The 23,217-nt window shown below is 44.8% G+C and overlaps 1 protein-coding gene across 9 annotated transcripts in view; it reads right to left on the reverse strand.

Moving 5' to 3' along the window:
• Positions 1-20,432, reverse strand: part of LOC106598877 (kinesin-like protein KIF1A) — a 46,318-nt gene extending 25,886 nt beyond the window's left edge. For 4 of the 9 annotated variants that reach the window (XM_014189900.2, XM_045714517.1, XM_045714516.1 and 1 more), the window contains exons 1-19: positions 20,123-20,432; positions 18,223-18,418; positions 11,565-11,638; positions 11,132-11,314; positions 6,097-6,165; positions 4,209-4,387; positions 3,940-4,051; positions 3,529-3,606; positions 3,240-3,305; positions 3,115-3,132; positions 2,859-2,937; positions 2,613-2,691; positions 2,249-2,391; positions 2,047-2,085; positions 1,429-1,455; positions 837-1,036; positions 507-586; positions 319-394; positions 78-157 (exon numbers count right to left, since the gene is read on the reverse strand). In XM_014189900.2, the coding sequence (XP_014045375.1) occupies positions 78-157; positions 319-394; positions 507-586; positions 837-1,036; positions 1,429-1,455; positions 2,047-2,085; positions 2,249-2,391; positions 2,613-2,691; positions 2,859-2,937; positions 3,115-3,132; positions 3,240-3,305; positions 3,529-3,606; positions 3,940-4,051; positions 4,209-4,387; positions 6,097-6,165; positions 11,132-11,314; positions 11,565-11,638; positions 18,223-18,328 (1,688 nt within the window). In that variant the 5' untranslated portion in view covers positions 18,329-18,418; positions 20,123-20,432. The remainder of the gene's footprint in view (positions 1-77; positions 158-318; positions 395-506; positions 587-836; positions 1,037-1,428; positions 1,456-2,046; positions 2,086-2,248; positions 2,392-2,612; positions 2,692-2,858; positions 2,938-3,114; positions 3,133-3,239; positions 3,306-3,528; positions 3,607-3,939; positions 4,052-4,208; positions 4,388-6,096; positions 6,166-11,131; positions 11,315-11,564; positions 11,639-18,222; positions 18,419-20,122) is intronic. The other 5 variants (XM_014189907.2, XM_014189904.2, XM_014189902.2 and 2 more) reach the window with 3 other exon arrangements.
• Between the last annotated feature and the right edge of the window lie 2,785 nt (positions 20,433-23,217).

A 23,217-nucleotide genomic window follows, 5' to 3' on the forward strand; every position in this document is an offset into this window, starting at 1 on the left:
TTGGCCACCTCAGTCCAAAATAGTTCTCAATGAAAAGTACACATTTCCTGCAGGTGAAAGAAAGCAGTCGTTCTTACTTGGTGGTCCCATCTTTGATGTAGTAGAGTAAGCACTCAGACATCAATGGGTCCTCGTTAAGGTTCACCAGGTGAGGGGTCTGAAAGAAAGACATGAACATTAGGACTTGTGTCTAACTGTTGTTGACAGGGGTTGTTGTAGCATGATGGGAAAAAATGATTATGTACAGAGCATTATGGGTACTGTAGTGAATATCATTACAGTTGTGATATGGGTGTACTGTATTTTTGAGGTTCTGACCTTCTTGGGGGAGAACACGCCCACGGTGCCTCCATCTTCTCTCATGGCCACACCCATCTCAGCCAGCAGGGCTTCCCTACAGATAGCAGAGAGCCACGTTTTTTGGGGTTAGGGTTTGGGTTAGTTATAACGGTTATTTAAGACAGAGGGACTCAGATGAGGATAAAGGTTAAATCCGTCTGACACACCTCTGCATCCGGATATCTTCAGTGCGGCGCAGCTTCTCCTCCCATGTCTCATTGAGCTCTGCAATGATTTTCTCTGTTTCCTAGGGTGGAAAGAATGACAAATGTCTAAATTGTTAGCCTCCCTCAGCCTTGCCATCTCTCTCAAATGTTCTTCTTCTCCTCTCTATCTCCATCTGTCCCCAGCCGTCTCTCGATCTCTCCACCGCCTTCCTCTCCTCCTCTCTCTCCCCTTCCCACCCTGTCTCTTTCTCCTTCAATCCCTCTAGCTCACACAGTCACCTACTCACTCCCCCACTACCTCTCATTTCACCCTACCTCCCTCCTCCCTACCTTGAGTCTCTCTATGGCCTCCTCGGAGGCGGGGCTGAAGATGCGGTCGTGCAGGTTTGCCATGGAGCCCGCGCGGCTGGACAGAGCAGAGAGTGAGGGGGAGGGGCTCATCCCAGTCATGGCATTGGTCACTGTGGATAGATCACCCATTTGATTGACAGCCTGGCGATTATTGACAAAGTTGTTGTAATCACACAAGTCTGCCAGAAGAAGAGCGGGAGTGTGTGGGGGAGAGAGGGAGAGAGAGGGAGCAGACAGCAGGAAGGTGAGGAAGAGGAGACATCGGGGTGGAGAGAAAAACAGAGAAATGGACATATGGAAGAAAGGGAAGAGCAACAAAAAGAAGAAGAGAGCTCAAAAGATGGATTGTAGAAGCAGACAGGTGCTTACCAAAGCCACTGCAGAGAGAGCGAGAAAAGAGCAACTTAAAATGACGGAATATGTTAAGCATACGATAAGTTAGAGCCAATGCATTTCTCTGACATTCATATGCAAAATACATCAAATACCAAGCTAAAAACAAGCAATGTTATATGAAGACCAGCCAATATATAGGGCAGCCAGTCTAGAAGAAATGTCTTTTAGTTCTTACTTGCAGCATAATCTCCAGGCTGAAAGGCTGTGAAAGCATTATTGAATTAAATTCAATGCAATTCCAAAAAAACGTTATTCATCCGCAAGGGACAATTATGCCGGGCAAGCAGTGTGAATTAGAAGGCAGCTGAGCTCTAGAGCCCCAACCAGAGCCCACATTAAGAACCTGGCATATCAAATCTCCTCTACAGAAGCAGAGCGTCCAATCAGCTAGCTACACACCCAGAGAACCGGTGTAACCAAGGCTGCATGCATCCCAACAGTCTAAAATGGCTTCCTCCCCTCGTCTCCTCTTCTTGATCTACACTGATCTGAAAGGACTGGACAGGTGAAAGTCTGTTCCCTAAGAGGAGTCCACCATTGTGCTTTCACCTATACCATGTTTGCAGATCAGTGCAGATATACGAGAGGAAATGAGAACATGGAATGTACTATGAGAGCAGTTTCTTGTCTACAGGGTCTGCTGGTCTCATGTAAAACCTTTCTATAGGTTTTAGATTAGTTTTGGTTCGGAGTCCTGTCATAGCTCTGGGGTGTAAGGACTTTAGTGTCATAAGAGTTTGAGCTTTATTATCAAGTTAGCTGCAAAAGCGTGAGGTTGCCAGAATATACACACTTTTCAAACCAGCTATCACAGGACCAGGACATCGATACGCTGAGAGGAGAGGGGAGAGAGAAGAGTGTGTGTGAGACACTCATCCTGTGTGTGTGTGTGTGTGTGTGTGTGTGTGTGTGTGTGTGTGTGTGTGTGTGTGTGTGTGTGTGTGTGTGTGTGTGTGTGTGTGTGTGTGTGTGTGTGTGTGTGTGTGTGTACTCACTGTCTATGATATCTCCCAGGCCCTGAGCATAGAGGAGGTCCTTGAGGCGACACACCTCCTCCTTCAACTCACGCACCAGACGGTTGTTGGGGTCCTCGTTGATAACAGCGTTACAGCGGATCTGCTTAGCGCGGTCTGCATACCTGAGTGAATGAAAACCATTAAAGGGGACGTTCACCCCAAAATCTCAATTCTACTTTTTTCATAATTTTATTGACAGTGCTCCTGGATTACTTTCAGGTTTAGTCTCACAATGCATTGTCATTACATTACACAAATGATGACATTGATAGTGTACTATAGGGTCACCCAATGACTACTATGATTTTAACCGGAGAATGTGACCTCAGAGCTGGGTTCTTACCTGAGGGTGCTCAGGGTCTCGTCATAGTTGATATCAGCAGGGCTGAGGGCTGCCACCATGGCGGTGCGAGAGTTACCTCCTAATGGACAGAAAGGGGAAAACAGATGAATTGTGGATGAGGGCGGGAGGAGGAAAGATTATTTAAAGGGTATATGCAGAGGAATTAAACAAAAGAGTAAACAGTGATGAGGATGCTACAATTGGCGTAGTCGGCAGGATCTGGGCTACTAGGTGGAAAGTGCGTACCCAGGTTCTCTCTCAGTAGCCAGGTCAGCACTGAGTCTCTGTATGGGATATGGCTCTCCACCTTCTTCTTCTTCTTGTTCTGTTAACAGATAATCTTCCCAATTAGAATACTGCTTCAATAGAAGTGCATTTACATGTTGACAAATGTAGGCATACTGGTATAAGAAGAAACGCTTGTTAATGAACCATCTCTTAATACCACTTCCCCAAATATTTTCTCATGACAGAAATTGAATAAGTAATTGAAATTGTGTACCTTATTTGGTGCTGAGTCCTAGAAAAATAACAAATTGACAGTATTGTATTAATAGACAGTCTTACCAAATTGCTTAAATTACCATACAGACAAAGATCTGTGTACAGAAGAGAAAGGACTCTAACCACTTCAGCTAAAGCAGAGATGACTTTTCCCAGTGTGGTTAGAGATTTGTTGATATTTGCTCCTTCCTGAAAAGGAACAGATGGGGCGTAGTTAATCAAACGAGAAGCATTGCTTGGGACACAAAAACTACAATCTCCACAATTTCGAGACACAGAGCCGAGATGCTTTGTAAAATGCATAGACATGTCAACTAGAAATGTTAACTCAAAACTTTGAGGAATTCATACATCGACATCACTGGGGGATCAAATTCAGCCCATAAAGTAGACCCAAAAAGGACCCTCTCACCTTCAGCCTGGTTCCTTTGGCTCCTGTAGAGTCAGCTCTCTCACTCCCAGCCAGATCCACCAGGCTGATCTTGCTCACCTGCAACAAGAAACCACTCGGATGTCATCATTTATTTTGGCATGAATCTGCTTCCATACTCTGTATTACAAAGGAAAAATGCCTAGATTCCAAATACACAGTGGTAGCCCCAATAAACGCTCTTTGAGGGCTTATCTGTAATGAGCATTTGAGTAGTGTTATCATAAATGATAACACTGTGGATGTCCAGATAACATGGCAATAGATCTCAACTATAAAAGTGTAAACCCTACATATTGGTCAGAGTTATTAACTCTATGGCCTCAAACTATTGCAGAAGCTTGAACAGGAGGTTGAACCTGGTCATTCATTTGTTATAAGCCTGTACCGTACCTTCTCAGACGTGTTCTCTGAATCCATGTCGTGTTTCTTCTGAGTGAAGATGATGTTGAAGACAGCGTGAGAGCGGCTGCTGGTCTCGTTCATGTTAGTGGCTGCCACCGTCCTGAAGGAAGAGAGAATTTAACCTTGTAACATCCATCCATCCCTCCCTCTTTCATCCATCATCCATCCTCCCTTCCAACCCACCCACCTGCCCACCCACCCATCCATCTATCATCCATCCATCCATCCATCATCCATCCACTGAAAGTCCCATCTACCTGGCCTTGTTGCCAGACTCCATCAGGTCCTGGATGTCGTTGTAGGAGGTGACGGCCAGTTTGGACAGGTCCTCCACGTAGGGCCCCATCAGGGGGTGCTCTCTCACACGCAGGTTCCCTTTGTTCTTCGGGTTCAGCAGGTCACGCACACGCTCACAGTAGATCTCCATGTAGCTCACCTGTGGAGGTCGTCAATACTCTATAGAAGTGCCAATCAAACTAAGTGCCAATCAAACGTCTATTGAGCACTTGGGGTACAAAAGACACTCTTATCAGAACTCTTATCTTATGTTTGTGTTATGACAATACTGTGTCCTCCCCATTGTTTTAACATATTACTTGTCTTGGGGTTAAGCACCCTAATGTGGATTTGCTATTTCATGACTGTCAACCACGTTAGGATACAGTTATGGTGGATTATATATAGATTTAACAGAGCTATTCATATCACCCTGGAGTTAAAGTAAAGTTCCCCTCATTTTGAGTGTTATATCGTATTTGTGCATCACTGAGTGATGTCATAACAATTCCCAGGGTCATTTCATGTTTTCATGTGTATCTGATTTATTGGCGTTCAAACGGGCAGAAATCTGTCCGATATGATGAAGCACCGTGATAAAGTCTCTCTCACTATACTGGAAGTTAATAGGAACACGACTTTTCGATCGCGATAACCTATATCATACATCAGATTTCAATACTGGCCGATGTCATAACTCGTGGGGATGTCGTCTCTCGAATGCGCCATTGATCTTATGTTTGCAATATTCCTACCTGGAGAAATTGGTAATTTAACGGAGGGTCTAGCGCATTTTTCCTATTTGTCTGCCTCTTTAGACCAGGATGCATTGCATGGTGCCGTTGCTAGATATATTATAGAAAGGAGACAGGAATCCAATGAAGGATTTTATAACGCCCCACCCAGCAGACTGTCGACCAATCGCGTTCACGTTGTGATGTTGCGTCACGCGGTTGCTAAGCTAATCATCACGCAATCCCTTCTCAAAGTCATTGTATATTTCGAGAAACGTGCCTATTTGCCTCGAGAGTACGAAAAGTCACAATTCCAAAGCTATACGATACTACAGATAGCAAGTTAATTATCTCACAAGATTTGTAATGTTTTACTTCTTGTTGACGAAATTCATGCTAATGTTGGGTTTTTGAGCTAGTGCCCAAAATGCTCCCATTCAATCTTTGAAGGAGAGCGCTCCTTGTCCCCGAATCGCCCAGAATGGACCGTGCAACCAATTGACGTAGCATTGGCAACATTTCCCATCTGAAAAGTGTATCTGTCGTTGCGAATGTCAGACTCCACTTTGTTTTTTAATTTTTTTATTTGTATTTTTATTTCACCTTTATTTAACCAGGTAGGCAAGTTGAGAACAAGTTCTCATTTACAATTGCGACCTGGCCAAGATAAAGCAAAGCAGTTCGACAACATACAACAACACAGAGTTACACATGGAGTAAAACAAATATACAGTCAATAATACAGTAGAAAAATAAGTCTATGTACGATGTGAGAAAATGAGGTGAGATTTGTGAGGCACATCGATCTGTAGGTTGAACATGGTGAGATAGTAGACTCCTAAATTGATAGTGCAGTTTGTTTAGGCGATTTTACAGCTAACTAGCTACGTTACATGCTGATATTATTGTGTGTAGCTACGTTTGCTAGCTAGCCAGCCCATAGAGAGAGCAATGCATTGTGGATTTTGTTGTCGACTTGAGCTGAAACAGATTTCCACAACGATTTTCCATGTTGCTACCAACCTTACTATAACGCCAAAACGTTAACACTTTAAAATCCCTAACCTACTATGGAGTAGGCCTCTCCTGTATTCAAGTTTATTCTAAAAACACTAAGAGGGTCGGGAGCACTCACCTCTACGGAGTAGGACAAGCTGTTGTCGGTATTGCTGTCACTGATCTTGGTGAAGAGGTCCTCACACAGCTGGCAGAGAAGAAAGCATGGAAGGTTAATTGTTATTTGTTGTTATTATTATTGTTGTTATTTGTATTTATTAAGGATCCCCATTAGCTGCTGCCCTCTTCCTGGGGTCCAGGAACATTAAGGCAGTTATATACAATTTTAAATATTACATGACATTATATGTCATAACACTTTCACAACCTATTAAAGTGTGTTCCCTCAGGCCACTACTCTACTATCACATATCTACAAAATGCATGTGTATGTGTAGAGTGAGTGTCTTCTCATGTGTATGTGTGTCTGTTCCTGTGTGTGTCTCTTCACAGTCCCCGCTGTTCCATAAGGTGTATTTTTATCTGTTTTTTTAAATCTGATGTGGAATAGAGTTCCATGTAGTCTTGGCTCTATGTAGTACTGTGCGCCTCCCATAGTCTGTTCTGGACTTGGGGACTGTGAAGAGACCTCTGGTGGCATGTCTTGTGGGGTATGTATGGGAGTCTGAGTTGTGTGCAAGTAGTTTAAACAGACACCTCAGTGCATTCAGCATGTCAACACAAGTAGTGATGAAGTCAATCTCTCCTACACTTTGAGCCATGAGCGATTTACATGCATATTATTAATGTTAGCTCTCCGTGTACATGAAACTAACTGCAGTTCTTTGTTACGTGTTGCAGCCATTTCAGTTGCTGTAGTAGCTGAGATGTATAGTGTTGAGTCATCCGCATACATAGACACACTGGCTTTACTCAAGGCCAGTGGCATGTCCTTAGTAAAGATTGAAAAATGTAAGTGGTCTACACAGTGCCCTGGGTAATTCCTGATTCTACCTGGATTATATTGGACAAGCTTCCATTAAAGAACACCCTCTGTGTTCTGTTAGACAGGTAACTCTTTATCCACGATATAGCAGGGGGTGGAAAGCCATAACACATAGATCATAGTCTGCTGCTGGGAAAACCTATAACGTCAAAATCTGCACTGAAGTCTAACAAAACAGCTCACACAATCTTTTATTATCAATTTCTCTCATCTCAGCCAATCATCAGTCAATTGTATAAGTGCCATGTTTGTTGAATGTCCTTCCCTATAAGCGTGCTGAAAGTCTGTTGTTAATTTGTTTACAGTAAAATAGCATTGTATCTGGTCAAACACCATTTTTTTCAAAAGCTTACTAAGGGTTAGTAACAGGCTGATTGGTTGGCTATTTGAGCCAGTAAAGGGGGCTTTACTATTCTTGGGTAGCGGAATTACTTTTGCTTCCCTCCAGGCCTGAGTGCACACACTTTCTAGTAGGCTTAGATTGAAGATATGGCAAATAGGAGTGGCAATATTGTCCACTATTATCCTCAGTAATTTTCCATTAAATCAGACCTCAGTGGCTTGTCATTGTTGATAGACAACAATCTTTTTTTAATGGGTGCATGCTTATTAGTAACTGGAATAAGCAATTTCATAAATGTGTCAAGTGCAGCGTATTTGTTGGTGATGTAAACACCAAGGAACTTGAAACTCTCGACGTGCTCCACTACAGCCCTGTCAATGTTAATGGGGGCCTGTTTGGCCCTCCTTTTCCTGTAGTCCACGATCATCTCCTTTGTCTTGCTCGTGTTGAGGGAGAGGTCGTTGTCCTGGAAACACACTGCCAGATCTCTGACCTTCTCCCTATAGGCTGTCTCATCGTTGTTGGTGATCAAGCCTACCACTGTTGTGTTGTCAGCAAACTTAACGATGGTGTTGGAGTCGTGCTTGGCCACAAAGTCATGGGTGAACAGGGAGTACAGGAGGGGAGTAAGTACGCACCCCTGAGGTGCCCCTGTGTTGAGGATCAGCGTGGCAGATGTGTTGTTGCCTACCCTTACCACCTGGGAGCGGCCCATGAGGAAGTCCAGGATCCAGTTGCAGAAGGAGGTGTTTAGTCCCAGGGTCCTTAGCTTAGCGATGTGCTTTGAGGGCACTATGGTGTTGAATGCTGAGCTGTAGTCAATGAACAGCATTCTCACATAGGTGTTCCTTTTGTCCAGGTGGGAAAGGGCAGTGTGGAGTTGGGGCGGTATGCAAATTGGAGTGGGTCTAGGATTTCAGGGATGATGGTGTTGATGTGAGCCATGACCAACCTTTCAAAGCACTTCATGGCTACCTTCGCATTCTTGGGCACTGGAACTATGATGGTCTGCTTGAAACGTGGGTATTACATACTCGGTCAGGGAGAGGTTGAAAATGTCAGAGAAGATACTTGCCAGTTGGTCCACGCATGCTCTGAGTACACGCCCTGGTAATCCGTCTGACCCCGCGGCCTTGTGAATGTTGACCTGTTTAAAGGTCTTGCTCACATCGGCTACGGAGAGCGTGATCACACAGTCATCCGGGACAGCTGGTGCTCTCATGCATGCTTCAGTGTTGCTTGCCTCAAAGCGAGCATTAAAGGCATTTAGCTCATCTGGTAGGCTTGCGTCACTGGGCAGCTCGCAGCTGGGTTTCCCTTTGTAGTCCGTAATAGTTTGCAAGCCCTGCCACATCTGACGAGCGTCAGTGCCGGTGTAGTAGGATTCAATCTTAGTCCTGTATTGACACTTTGCCTGTTTGATGGTTCGTCTGAGGGCATAGCGGGATTTCTTATAAACGTCTGGATTAGTGTCCTGCTCCTTGAAAGCCGCAGCTCTAGCCTTTAGCTCGGTGCGGATGTTGCTTGTAATCCATGGCTTCTGGTTGGGATATGTATGTACAGTCACTGTGGGGATGATGTCGTCAATGCACTTATTGATGAAGCAGGTGACTGAGGGGGTATACTCCTTAATGCCATTGGATGAATCACGAAACATATTCCAGTCTGTGCTAGCAAAACAGCCCTGTAGCATAGCATTCGCGTCATCTGACCACTTCCGTATTGACGAGTCACTGCTACTTCCTGCTTTAGTTTTTGCTTCTAAGCAGGAATCAGGAGGATAGAATTATGGTCAGATTTGACAAATGGAGGGCGAGGGAGAGCTTTGTATACATCTCTGTGTATGGAGTAAAGGTGGTCCAGAGTTTTTTTCCTCTGGTTGCACATGTGACATGCTGGTAGAAATAATGTGAAATGGATTTAAGTTTGCCTGCATTAAAGTCCCCGGCCACTAGGAGCGTCGCTTCTGGATGAGCATTTTCTTGTTTGCTTATGGCCTTATACAGCTCGTTAAGTGTGGTCTTAGTGCCACCATTGGTTTGTGGTGGTAAATAGACGGCTACTAATAATATAGATGAGAACTCTCTTGGTAGTGTGATCTACAGCTTATCATGAGGTACTCTACCTCAAGTGAGCAATACCTTCAGACTTCTTTAATATTAAACATCGCATATCAGATGTTATTGACAAATACACACACATCTCCGCCCCTCGTCTTACCACACGTAGCTGCTCTGTCCTGCCGATGCACGGAAAACCCAGCCAGCTCTATATTATCTGTGTCGTCGTTCAGCCACGACTCGGTGAAACATAAGATATTACATTTTTTTAATGTCCCATTGGTAGGATAGTCTCGGCTGTTGATCATCCAGTTTGTTTTCCAGTTATTGCACATTGGCCAATAGAACCAATAGTAGTGGTGATTTACTCACTCGCCTACGAATCCTAACAAGGCACCCCGACCTTCTCCGTTTGTATCTCCGCCTTTTCTTCGCGCAAATTACAGGGATTTGGGCCGGGTCTCCGGAGAGCAGTATATCTTTCGCGTCGGACTCATTAAAGAAAAAATCTTTATCCAGTTCTGAGGTGAGTAATTGCTGTTCTGATGTCCAGAAGCTCTTTTCAGTCATAAGAGACCGTAGCAGCAACTTTATGTTCAAAATAAGTTACAAACAATGCGAAAAAGCAAACAGAATAGCACAGTTGGTTAGGAGCCCGTAAAACGGCAGCCATCCCCTCCGACGCCATTACTATAATGTGATCACTACATCAGATGGATATCGATACTGCTTTAAAGCAAATTTCTGCAGCATTAGTAAAGATGTGATCAATACATGTTGATGATTTCATTCCTGTACTAATTGTAACTACCCTGGTAGGTTGATTGATAACCTGAACAAGGTTGCAGGCACTAGTTACAGTTTGAAGTTTTCTCTTGAGTGGGCAGCCAGATGAAAGCCAGTCAATATTTCAATCACCCAGAAAGTATACCTCTCTATTGATATCACATACATTAACAAGCATTTCACACGTTATCCAGATATGGACTATTAGCACTTGGTGGTCTATAGCAGCTTCCCACAAGAATGGGCTTCAGGTGAGACAGATGAAGCTGTAGATCATGAATATAAACGGCTACACCTCCACCATTGGCATTTCTGTCTTTTCTGTAATGTTATAACCATGTATTGTTACCACTGTATCATCAAAGGTATTATCTAAGTGAGTTTCAGAGATTGTCAGAATATGAATGTCATCTGTTACTAGTAAATAATTGATTTCATGAACCTTGTTTCTTAAGCTACATATGTTCACGTGGGCAATTTATTTTGCACTTTTCTGGGATACTTGATTGTTTTCATTGCTTTACTGGGATGCTTAGCAGAAGTAGACATGCTCATGTTATTTATGTTAGTGCAGGGTGTGCTGCACACAGTGGACTAACAGTGCTAACAGTATAACTCTGGTTCATAGGCACATGATTACTGCATACAATATCTGTCGGATCAGCAGAGGCATTCAGGGCAGTTAAGAGCGACATAAATTAAGTTACTTACATTGTGTCTTCCAACGCACAAGGGATAATGTACATTTGCTGAAGCATTATGACAACTCAGCGACACAATGGTAGGGATTAACTGAGCTGGGCTTGGGTCATTGAACACATAAATCAGATTGTATTATAAATAAGAGGCATTTTTTGGTATAAACCTAAATGTGTTTTCATAGTTTCAGTATCTGACATGTACGTGATGAAGTATCTATAGATTATGATGTCTTTACTACATTTTGTCATCCATCCATTTATCCATCCATCCATCCTACCAGAGGGATAATGCCTTGCTGGTCCTTCTGGTCCTGCTTTCCCATCATGGTGTAGCTCTTCCCTGATCCAGTCTGGCCATATGCAAAGATACACACGTTGTAGCCCTCAAAGGCATGCAGCAACATCTCCTCTCCAATGTCTTTGTACACCTGCTTCTGTGAATGATAGTTGATGTCGTCCGGCTGCAGAGAGAGAGAGAGAGAGAGAGAGAGAGAGAGAGAGGAGGGAGAAACAGAGAGAGAGAGAGGGAGCAAGAGCGCAAGAAGAGAGAGATAGAGAGAGCGCGAGAGGAGAGCGAAACAGAGAAAGGGATTGAGGTTTAATACACCTTTATTAAGCAATTGCAGAGTAAATACTGACCTCATGACTTGCATGATCTTTAAATGCACGACATTCAAGTCTCTAGTGTGGGACTGGTGTGGAAAAACACACCGTGGTATGTGACCAGTAGGAGTAGTCGAAGTTGAAGCTCTTGTTCTCCTTCGGCTGTTTGGGGTTTAGGATCGCTGAAAGGACAGGAAGGAAACAAAGGTTAGAAGAATACAAACCAAACCCAGAAATCTAAACCAAGTAAAGTATTGTGATACACTGTATATGGCAGACCGGATATATAATATATTTGGCTGACTACATACAGTAAATACAATTAGTGGAAAATGCATTGTCATCATTTCAGGAAGAATTGTGGAGCTGGTGGAATCTGAAACTAGGCCAGGCGTTTGTGGAAAACTGAGCAAGTCCCTCTCTGTGAAAGCTTTAATGGCCAAGGCACAGAAGCTGAGAAAGCACCTGGCAGCAGCTGGTGTCTGTGGCCCATAGAGGTAATGCAGCGATGAGGTTCATCTGAGCCTGACTGAAACAGCCGCATCATCAGTGGTGTCTGACCAATCATGATGTCACTTATGTCATAGACTGGGGAATGTACTCTAGCCACGTTCACGTGCTAGCAAGTCGAAAATGTCAGAGTTTCCTAGTTCTGACTAGCACGTGAACGCGTCTAGAGTACATTCCCCAGTCTATGACATAAGTGGCATCATGATTGGTCAGAGACCACTGATGATGCTGCTGTATCAGCATTAGGAATTGATAGAGATATGTAGGAAGTCACAGGAAGAATATAGGCAGTCACATGAAGGATGTAGGCAGTCACAGAAAGGATGAGGGCAGTCACAGGAAGGAAGTAGGCAGTCACATGAAGGATGTAGGCAGTCACAGAAAGGATGAGGGCAGTCACAGGAAGGAAGTAGGCAGTCACAGGAAGGAAGTAGGAAGTCACAGAAAGGAAGTCGTTGAAAGTCGTAAGACAATGTTTCAGTTGAACAGAAGAATGCGTCAGTAACTATGTTTCCATCCAAATATTTAAAAATCCGCATAAAAAACGCACACAAAATGTACTTTTTCACTTACGTTTTAATATACAGAATAAAAATCTAAAGGTCAATGTGTTTCCATCTCAATTGAACTCTACCGATAGTTTTGTCACAAAAACTGTTGAATTTAAATAGCAAATGTGCCTACTCTGGTCTTTGCACGTGTTCTCTAGCCAACAGCTCGCAGGTAGGCTGTGCAGAAGGCTAGACTACATGATGAGATTATTATGGATAAGAGTGAGAATATTTTTATTTGTCAAACGTAGTCAAGCATCGATCATCATGTCACCAAAATCAGACACTCAATATTTATTGGAAAGGAGCATTAAGATCACTGTGCACTTCACCACCTTGTGAAGTTCATCATAACTTATTTCATCTGTAGCCTAATAAACTGCATGATTTCCAAAGTCGTAGTGGGAGGACCACACACCATGTCATCGCGTAACTCCAAGTTTACTTCTTATATGATGGTTATTATATCAATATTTGCTCATAAAGGCGTGTCGACTGCCATGTTTAACTAAATTCATTTTACAGACACAAAAAGATCCCACCATGTCAAATCAACAAATTATCTGTCAGCATTTATACAATTGCACTGAAACTTCCTGTTTCCATCACAGCTGTCGTGATTTTTTTTTGTTCATAACAAATGACTTTAATCACATAAAAACTGTGGATGGAAACGTGGTTACAATCCCTCAGTGATACAAGAGATGGGATTTCTGCAAGCGTTCCCATCCTAATAGTCTAAAGTTCCTTGAAATAACCGTAGAGTGGAAGCAAACAGGAAGAGGATGAGGCTAGCTGATGTTTACATGGTAAACAGTACACTGTATTACCTCCACCAAAGTAATTTCAGATATTTCCAGAGATCTAACCTAATCTGTACCATGCCAAAGATTGTGAGAATGAGGTCATAAACAGACCCGCCGACAGGCACAAAGCAGCGGAATAAGACACACCCACACACACATCAGCTGACCCAGTGTCTCAGCTCAGACAGAAACAACGAGGCCTTTTGGACCCTCTGGCTCGAGGGATAAGACGCTCTAGAGGTCCACACACACAGACACACTCAGTTCTGACTGGACCCTTTGTTTCACTTCCTATGGAGATGTGTTACATGCTCCACTGCCCACCGTCGCATTGCTTTCAAGCGTGTGTTCCAAGCAGAAAATGGCAGAAGCGCAACGTTTCATTGATTCTCTACAGTAATTCTCCACAGTATAAATTATTGAGCAAACAAGGGCCTATGTTGTGAAGTGATGAATTTCTGTAAATAAGCTTGAAATAGTGTTAGATCCAATTTTATAAATACATGTCTTTTAAAACCATATACAATGTCATATTGTCAATGTCTGATGAAAATCTCTTCTCTCCAAAACATAAACTTTTCTTGACCACATTTTCCCATGAATGAACATAAAAATATGGGAACTTCAGAATTATTATTATTTATTTAACTAGGCAAGTCAGTTAAGAACAAATTATTATTTACAATGACGGGTTAACTGCCTTGATCAGGGACAGAACGACAGATTTGTACCTTGTCAGCTTGGGGATTTGATCTAGCAACCTTTCGTTTACTAGCCCAATGCTCTAACCCCTAGGCTACCTGCTTGGTCCTTGGTCCATGAGTCATGAAATGTTCAGAGTACATTGGGGGGAGTTACTGCTCTCAACAAATTGAAAACATTTACAATGTAATGGCAAAAAAGGAGTTACAAGATTTTTCATCAGACCGCGACAATATGAGATCGTCTCTTGAAGGCCCAATCTAAATCAGACCATATTAGTAAATATTTCATCAACTGTATTTATTATTGACAAGAACATATTTGCCTGGAGTTATCAGACTGTAAAATGATGTATATCACAATGGAAGGCCTTTCAAGGATTTGTCACGCCCTGATCTGTATCACCTGTCCTTGTGCTTGTCCTTGTGCTTGTCTCCACCCCCCTCCAGGTGTCGCCCATCTTCCCCATTATCCCCTGGGTACTTATATCGGTGTTTTCTGTTTGTCTGTTGCCAGTTTGTCTTGTTTGTTCAAGTCAACCAGTGGTTTGTCTCAGCTCCTGCTTTTCCCCCGGTCTCTCTTTTTCTCGCCCTCCTGGTTTTGACCTTTGCCTTGTCTGTCCTGACTCTGAGCCTGCCTGCCGTCCTGTACCTTTGCCCCACTACTCTGGATTATCGACCCCTGCCTGTCTTGACCTGTCGTTTGCCTGCCCCTGTTGTTGTAATAAACATTGTTACTTCAACACAGTCTGCACTTGGGTCTTACCTGAAACTTGATAGGATTCATCAATACATATTCCGGAGATCACTATAGAACAGTGGCTACATTGCCTACTATAACAATGGCAGACTAGGCATAAAACCAGTATTTCCCCTACCAGTACTTAGGCAATCACTGCCTTCATCAGTTGGCACCCAACAAAAATATTTTAGATTTGACATACACTACATTACCAAAAGTGTGTGGACACCTGCTTGTCGAACATCTCATTCCAGAATCATGGGCATTAATATGGAGTTGGTCCCCCCCCCTTTGCTGCTATAACAGCCTCCACTCATCTGGGAAGGCTTTCCACTAGATGTTGAAACATTGCTGCGGGGACATGCTTCCATTCAACTACAAGAGCATTAGTGAGGTCAGGCACTGATGTTGGGTGATTAGGCTTGGCTAGCAGTCAGTCGGCATTCCAATTCATCCCTAAGGTGTTCAATGGGGTTGAGGTCAGGGCTCTGTGCAGGCCAGTCATGTTCGTCCACAACGATCTCGAAAAACCATTTCTGTATGGACCTCGCTTTGTGCACAGGGGCATTGTCATGCAGAAACAGGAAAGGGCTTTTCCCAAACTGTTGCCACAAAGTTGGAATCACAGAATCATCCAGAATGTCATTGTATGCTGTAGCGTTAAGATTTCCCTTCACTGGAACTAAGGGGCCTACCCCGAACCATGAAACACAGCTCCAGACCATTATTTCTCCTCCACCAAACTTTACAGTTGACACTATGCATTGGGGCAGGTAGCGTTCTCCTGACATCCGCCAAACGGTGAAGCGTGATTCACCACTACAGACAACACGTTTCCACTGCTCCAGAGTCCAATAGCGGTGAGCTTTACACAACTTCAGCCGATGCTTGGCATTGCGCATGGTGATCTTAGGTTTGTGTGTAGCTGAGCTGTTGTTGCTTCTAGAAGTTTCCACTTCACAATAACACCACTTACAGTTGACCGGGGCAGTTCTAGCAGGGCAGTAATTTTACAAACTGACTTGTTGGAAAGGTGGCATCCTATGACGGTGCCATGTTGAAAGTCACTGAGCTATTCAGTAAGGCCATTCTACTGCCAATGTTTGTCTATGGAGATTGCATGGCTATGTGCTCGATTTTATACACCTGTCAGCAATGGGTGGGGCTGAAATAGCCGAATCCACAAATTTGAAGGGGTGTTCACATACATCTGTATACAGTGCATTCGGAAGGTATTCAGACCCCTTGACCTTTTCCACATTTTGTTACATTACAGCCTTATTCTAAAATTGATTAAATAAAACAATTTTCTCATCAATCTACACACAATACCCCACAATGACAAAGCAAAAACAGGTTTTTTTACATATATATATTTTTTTGGGGGGGGGTGTATTTTACCCCCCTTTTTCTCCCCAATTTTCGATCTTGTCTCATCGCTGCAACTCCCCAACGAGCTCGGGCTAGGCGAAGGTGGAGTCATGCATCCTCCGAAACATGACCCACCTAACCCCGCTCCCTAACACCCGCCAGTTTAACCGGGAAGCCAGCTGCACCAATGTGTCGGAGGAAACACAGTTCAACTGGCGACCGGAGTCAGCCTGCAGGCACCCGGCCCGTCACAAGGAGTCACTAGAGCGCGATGAGCCAAGTAAAGACCCACCGGCCTAACCCGGACGACACTGGACCAATTGTCGCCGTCCTATGTGACTCCCAGCCATGGCCGGTTGTAGCACATCCCGGGAATGAACCCGGGTCTGTAGTAACGCCTCTAGCACTGCGATGAGGGGCCTTAGACCGCTTCACCACTCAGGAGGCCCTCGAAAACAGGTTTTTAGAAATGTTTGCAAATATTTTAAACATTAAACAACAACAACAAAAAACTTTTTTACATAAGTATTCAGACCCTTTGCTATGAGACTCGAAATTGAGCTCAGGTGCATCTTGTTTCCAATGATCATCCTTGAGATGTTTCTACACCTGTGGTACATTGAATTGATTGAACATGATTTGGAAAGGCACACACCTGTCTATATAAGGTTCTACAGGTGACAGTGCATGTCAGAGCAAAAACCAAGCCATGAGGTTGAAGGAATTGTCCGAGACAGGATTGTGTCAAGGCACAGATCTGGGGAATGGTACCAATACATTTCTGCAGCAAGAACACAGTGACCTCCATCATTCTTAAATGGAAGAAAATTGGAACCACCAAGACTCTTCCTAGAGCTGGCCGCCCAGCTAAATTGAGCAATCAGGGGAGAAGGGCCTTGTTCAGGGAGGCAACCAAGAACCCGATGGTCACTCTGACAGACCTCCAGAGTTCCTCTGTATAGATGGGAGAACCTTCCAGAAGGACAACCATCTCTGCAGCACTCCACCAATCAGGCATTTATGGTAGAGTGGCCAGACAGAAGCCACTCCTCAATAAAAGGCCCATGACAACCCGCTTTGAGTTTGCCAAAAAGCACCTAAAGGACTCTCATACCATGAGAAACAAGATTCTCTGGTCTGATGAAACCAAGCCTGAATGTCAAGATTCACGTCTGGAGGAAACCAGGCACTGCTCATCACCTGGCCAATACCATCCCTATGGTGAAGCATGGTGGTGGCAGCATCATGCTGTGGGGATGTTTTTCAGCGGCAGGGACTGGGAGACTAGTCAGGATCGAGAGGAAAGTTGAACGGAGCAAAGTACAGAGAGATCCTTGGATGAAAACCTGCTCCACAGCGCTCAGGACCTCAGATTGGGCGAAGGTTCACCTTCCAACAGAACAACGACCCTAAGCACACAGCCAAGACAACGCAGGAGTGGCTTCGGGACAAGTCTCTGAATGTCCTTGAGTGGCCCGACTAGAGCGCAGACTTGAACCCGATCGAACATCTCTGGAGAGACCTGAAAATAGCTATGCAGCTACACTCCCCATCCAACCTGACAGAGCTTGAGAGGATCTGCAGAGAGAAATCGGATAAACTCCCCAAATACAGGTGTGCCAAGCTTGTACCGTCATACCAAAGAAGACTCAAGGCTGTCATCGCTGCCAAAGGTGCTTCAACAAAGTACTGAGTAAAGGGTCTGAATACTTATGTAAATGTGATATCCGTTTTTTTTTTTTAATACATTTGCAACAAAAAAATTACAAGCCTGTTTTTGCTTTGTCATTATGGAGTATTGTGTGTAGATTGGTGAGGGGGGAAATTATTTAGTCAATTTTAGAATAAAGCTGTAACGTAACAAAATGTGGAATAAGTCAAGGGGTCTGACGAAGGCCTTGAGACCGAAATGTAAAACGTAATAAAGAGTAGTGAAACTAGCAAGAGTAATGTGAGTAATGTAAGAGTAATGTTATTCAATTATTACCATGCAACTGCAACAAAGATAGCTCAGATGTGCAAGTGCCTTTTGCATTTTCTTACAATACTAGAAATGTCTTATAAAACCAAATATCCAATGCTCACTTGTGGTGTTCCCTGTCATCTGGATGATGCACTTGCTCTCCTTCCCGATCTCTCGAGAGTTGAAGGGGCGGACCCGGACCGCCACTTTCACTGAAGCCCCCGCCATGCTTCCTGTCAGTGGGGGGGCAACGTGATTATAGATGAGTTCAGTCAGGAGGGGAGGGGAGGGGCTTGTCGCCAGGTAGACACCTGACACCTGTGGAGAGGGAAGTCATGGTGAGATGAGGCTCTGAAAGAAGATCTGATTTTAACTACTTTGTAATGCCATCATCTAACAGAAAAACGGGTAACAACTTTACATAACCTGCATGGTTGCATTATGATGCAGTTATAGTGCATTGAAAGACTTCCTGAGCACCTGGCCCCTTATAAGGTCTTATACTCATCTTATAATGATCCTGACTAAATGCCAGCCAGTTACCTTGTTTTTAGTAGCACTGTATGGTTGTAAAGTCTAGGCACATATATTCCCCTTATGAATTGACTGCTAGGTGACATACAGTGTTTCTTATTCTGGAAGAATCACATGACATGTTGTCATTGCCTACTTGTTGCACACAGAATGAAGTTCTCCTAAATCTATTTTTGACAACCACAAACGTAGACTAGGCAGCCCTACATGCTGCGTCATTCGCCACCTCCTCAATGAATTCGGATGACCCACATCATCACCTGCACTTCATTAATCAATGTATCAATATAGTTGATTCGCCTATGATACAACATCATGCCATCATCACAATGTAGGCCCTCCTTCTTACTTTTTTTCTTTAGTCGGATAATTCAATACCTAAAATTAAAATATTAATAAATAAATAGCGTCATTTTAGTCGACTATAAACTAGTACATGTTGGGGTAAACATTCTAATCTAGGCTATCTAAAATTAAAATGGCTGCTTTCATCGTAGCGGACATCATTCCTTATTTTTCTCCATCCTCGACGGACCTACTTACAATGGGCGCGTCTACAACGCTGCAGCTGACAATGCCGACTTTGCTGCACCTGCCTGAGGAGTCATAGCCTATGGGTAAATAATATGTAGCCTAACTGGGGCCTGCGTCTGTTGTCCTATATTGACAAAAAAAAAATACCACCCATTACAAAATGGGTTGGCTTGTTACGTTTCATGAATTCGTTGATTCTACAGACAGCAATATCCACTCGACGCAGCAGCTAAACATCTCAGTCATATCATTTTATGTGCACACTGTCAGAGCATCATCAAACCTACAGCCCGCAAAAATAATGTAATAAATTACATAATTGACATCGATATTAAAGTCACAAATGTTAGTATGCAGCAACCTAGTTCGTGGTTTTTTGTTTACACTCGAAAAGACCCAACATTCATAATGTAAATATTGTTATCTCCACCATCTAGCGCTGCCGCACCTCAAAGCAAACGCACTGTCGAATCAATTTAATATAGGCCATCGCGCAATTTACTGCTAGGCTATTCGCCCACTGTAGAAATCAATGTCATTGAATTCCTCCAGACATAAATTAAACCGTGCAACACATTAACAAATTCATGATTATCAGATTTAGTTGTTTATTTTGGACTGTGGATCTGATCAAATTAAAGAGGCTATTGACAAGATGATTCTGTCAATCTAAAAACAATTGTTTCACAATGTCTAATCATGTGGATGCCAATTTTCCTCAAAATAACAACACATTTAGTTTACAGTATCCAAATAATCCAGACTTCGTGCATAAACATGTCGCAGTGCCCTTTTAAGATCCTTAAAAGCCCCAAGATAAGGAAGAAGAGCCTCAAAATGGCCAATCCAAACCATGAGGAACAACAACACCCTTGGTTCCCCACTGCGTCAACCCAAGACCGTGATGAAAAGCAACATCTCATCAGAAAAGAACAAAACCTCAAAGTGTCTTACCAAACCACCTCGAATTCAACAACCGCAGTGGGTCCCTCCTTGATATTTTTCCTTCCGTTAATATCAGCTAACAGCCTCCCTCAGTGTATCCATGCAGGGAGTATCCGCCCGGAGCAATAGAGAGAAACGGAGAGAGCTAGACCACCCCAGTCAGGGCTATGGCTGGGTGGGTTCTAACAACAGGGCCTGGTACACAGTGGTGCGTCAATCGGTCTGCCAGCCAAGGGTAGGGGAGTGAACAGGGAGGAGAGAGAGGAGGGGGCTACACTGGATTAATGCAGGAGGCGAGCTCAGAGAGAGAGAGAGATAGAACGTCCTTTACGGTAGGTCCAAAGAAAATGGTGCTGATGATGATGTCAATGATGACATCATCATCAGCATCATCGGAGTGGAGCAGGTAGAGAACAGTGAAGCAGCGCAGAGAAGGAGGGAGGGGGTGAGGGAGGGAGCAAGGAAAGGGAGGGATAGGAGGAGAAGACCAGGTTGAGGGAGGGAGGGAACAGGGAAAGGAAAGGGAGGGGTAGGAGGAGAAGACCAGGTTGAGGGAGGGAGGGAGCAGGGAAAGGAAAGGGAAGGGTAGGAGGAGAAGACCAGGTTGAGGGAGAGAGGGAGCAGGGAAAGGAAAGGGAGGGGTAGGAGGAGAAGACCAGGTTGAGGGAGGGAGGGAACAGGGAAAGGAAAGGGAGGGGTAGGAGGAGAAGACCAGGTTGAGGGAGGGAGGGAACAGGGAAAGGAAAGGGAGGGGTAGGAGGAGAAGACCAGGTTGAGGGAGCAGGGAAAGGAAAGGGAGGGGTAGGAGGAGAAGACCAGGTTGAGGGAGGGAGGGAGCAGGGAAAGGAAAGGGAGGGGTAGGAGGAGAAGACCAGGTTGAGGGAGAGAGGGAGCAGGGAAAGGAAAGGGAGGGGTAGGAGGAGAAGACCAGGTTGAGGGAGGGAGGGAGCAGGGAAAGGAAAGGGAGGGGTAGGAGGAGAAGACCAGGTTGAGGGAGGGAGGGAACAGGGAAAGGAAAGGGAGGGGTAGGAGGAGAAGACCAGGTTGAGGGAGGGAGGGAACAGGGAAAGGAAAGGGAGGGGTAGGAGGAGAAGACCAGGTTGAGGGAGGGAGGGAACAGGGAAAGGAAAGGGAGGGGTAGGAGGAGAAGACCAGGTTGAGGGAGGGAGGGAGCAGGGAAAGGAAAGGGAGGGGTAGGAGGAGAAGACCAGGTTGAGGGAGGGAGGGAACAGGGAAAGGAAAGGGAGGGGTAGGAGGAGAAGACCAGGTTGAGGGAGGGAGGGAGCAGGGAAAGGAAAGGGAAGGGTAGGAGGAGAAGACCAGGTTGAGGGAGGGAGGGAGCAGGGAAAGGAAAGGGAGGGGTAGGAGGAGAAGACCAGGTTGAGGGAGGGAGGGAGCAGGGAAAGGAAAGGGAGGGGTAGGAGGAGAAGACCAGGTTGAGGGAGAGAGGGAGCAGGGAAAGGAAAGGGAGGGGTAGGAGGAGAAGACCAGGTTGAGGGAGGGAGGGAGCAGGGAAAGGAAAGGGAGGGGTAGGAGGAGAAGACCAGGTTGAGGGAGAGAGGGAGCAGGGAAAGGAAAGGGAGGGGTAGGAGGAGAAGACCAGGTTGAGGGAGGGAGGGAGCAGGGAAAGGAAAGGGAGGGGTAGGAGGAGAAGACCAGGTTGAGGGAGGGAGGGAACAGGGAAAGGAAAGGGAGGGGTAGGAGGAGAAGACCAGGTTGAGGGAGGGAGGGAACAGGGAAAGGAAAGGGAGGGGTAGGAGGAGAAGACCAGGTTGAGGGAGGGAGGGAGCAGGGAAAGGAAAGGGAGGGGTAGGAGGAGAAGACCAGGTTGAGGGAGGGAGGGAACAGGGAAAGGAAAGGGAGGGGTAGGAGGAGAAGACCAGGTTGAGGGAGGGAGGGAGCAGGGAAAGGAAAGGGAGGGGTAGGAGGAGAAGACCAGGTTGAGGGAGGGAGGGAGCAGGGAAAGGAAAGGGAGGGGTAGGAGGAGAAGACCAGGTTGAGGGAGAGAGGGAGCAGGGAAAGGAAAGGGAGGGGTAGGAGGAGAAGACCAGGTTGAGGGAGGGAGGGAGCAGGGAAAGGAAAGGGAGGGGTAGGAGGAGAAGACCAGGTTGAGGGAGGGAGGGAACAGGGAAAGGAAAGGGAGGGGTAGGAGGAGAAGACCAGGTTGAGGGAGGGAAGGAGCAGGGAAAGGAAAGGGAGGGGTAGGAGGAGAAGACCAGGTTGAGGGAGGGAGGGAACAGGGAAAGGAAAGGGAGGGGTAGGAGGAGAAGACCAGGTTGAGGGAGGGAGGGAACAGGGAAAGGAAAGGGAGGGGTAGGAGGAGAAGACCAGGTTGAGGGAGGGAGGGAGCAGGGAAGGAAAAGAGCTGGGAGGGAGGGGACATGCAGGTACCAATGGGAAGCCCCCATTATACAAAGCACAGATCATTTGAGGTGGTGCAGATCTCATTGGTTTCTCACTGAGCTAAACAGTAGAGAGTAAGGTTGTAATTCTATACCTACAGTACTACAACAGAAATCTCTGGCTGGCTGTTCAGTGAATGAAGTCTTTGTTGTTCAAGTTCAAGTATTTAGCTGTGTGGGCAATAATTAACAATATAGGCTATTGTTTCTCATAAATATGGTTTCTTTGTCTAGTGACCACAACAAATGTGTGTTATAATACTGGACTGTAACGCTATTAGAGAGTAGAGAGCAGAGATATGTTAATACATCTTCTAAGAAGTAAGCATGTATTTGATTGTATTTTAAATTTTCATGAATGATCTATGTGAAGGAAACATATTATACTTGAATGGGATTTTCCTCCCTCCAAGATACTGTTGTTCTCTTCCAATATATTCCTTGTAAACTCTTTCATCAGATCATTTCACAAAGTAACCCATTTGAATAAAAAGGATTTATCCTTGATCACATACTCTGTCAGAGCCTGGTCATAGAGGAAGCTGAGGAGGGTAATATAAGCTCATTGATTGGACCCCATCTGCTGGACAGCTGTCACTACTACATAAAGCCAACATACACTGAGTGTACCAAACATTAGGAACACCTTGCTAATATTGAGTTGCTAGTGTACCTGTGGATATATTTCAAGGCCTACCTTCA

Source organism: Salmo salar, chromosome ssa03 (assembly GCF_905237065.1).
Source record: "Salmo salar chromosome ssa03, Ssal_v3.1, whole genome shotgun sequence".
Classification (NCBI taxonomy): Eukaryota; Metazoa; Chordata; class Actinopteri; order Salmoniformes; family Salmonidae; genus Salmo; species Salmo salar.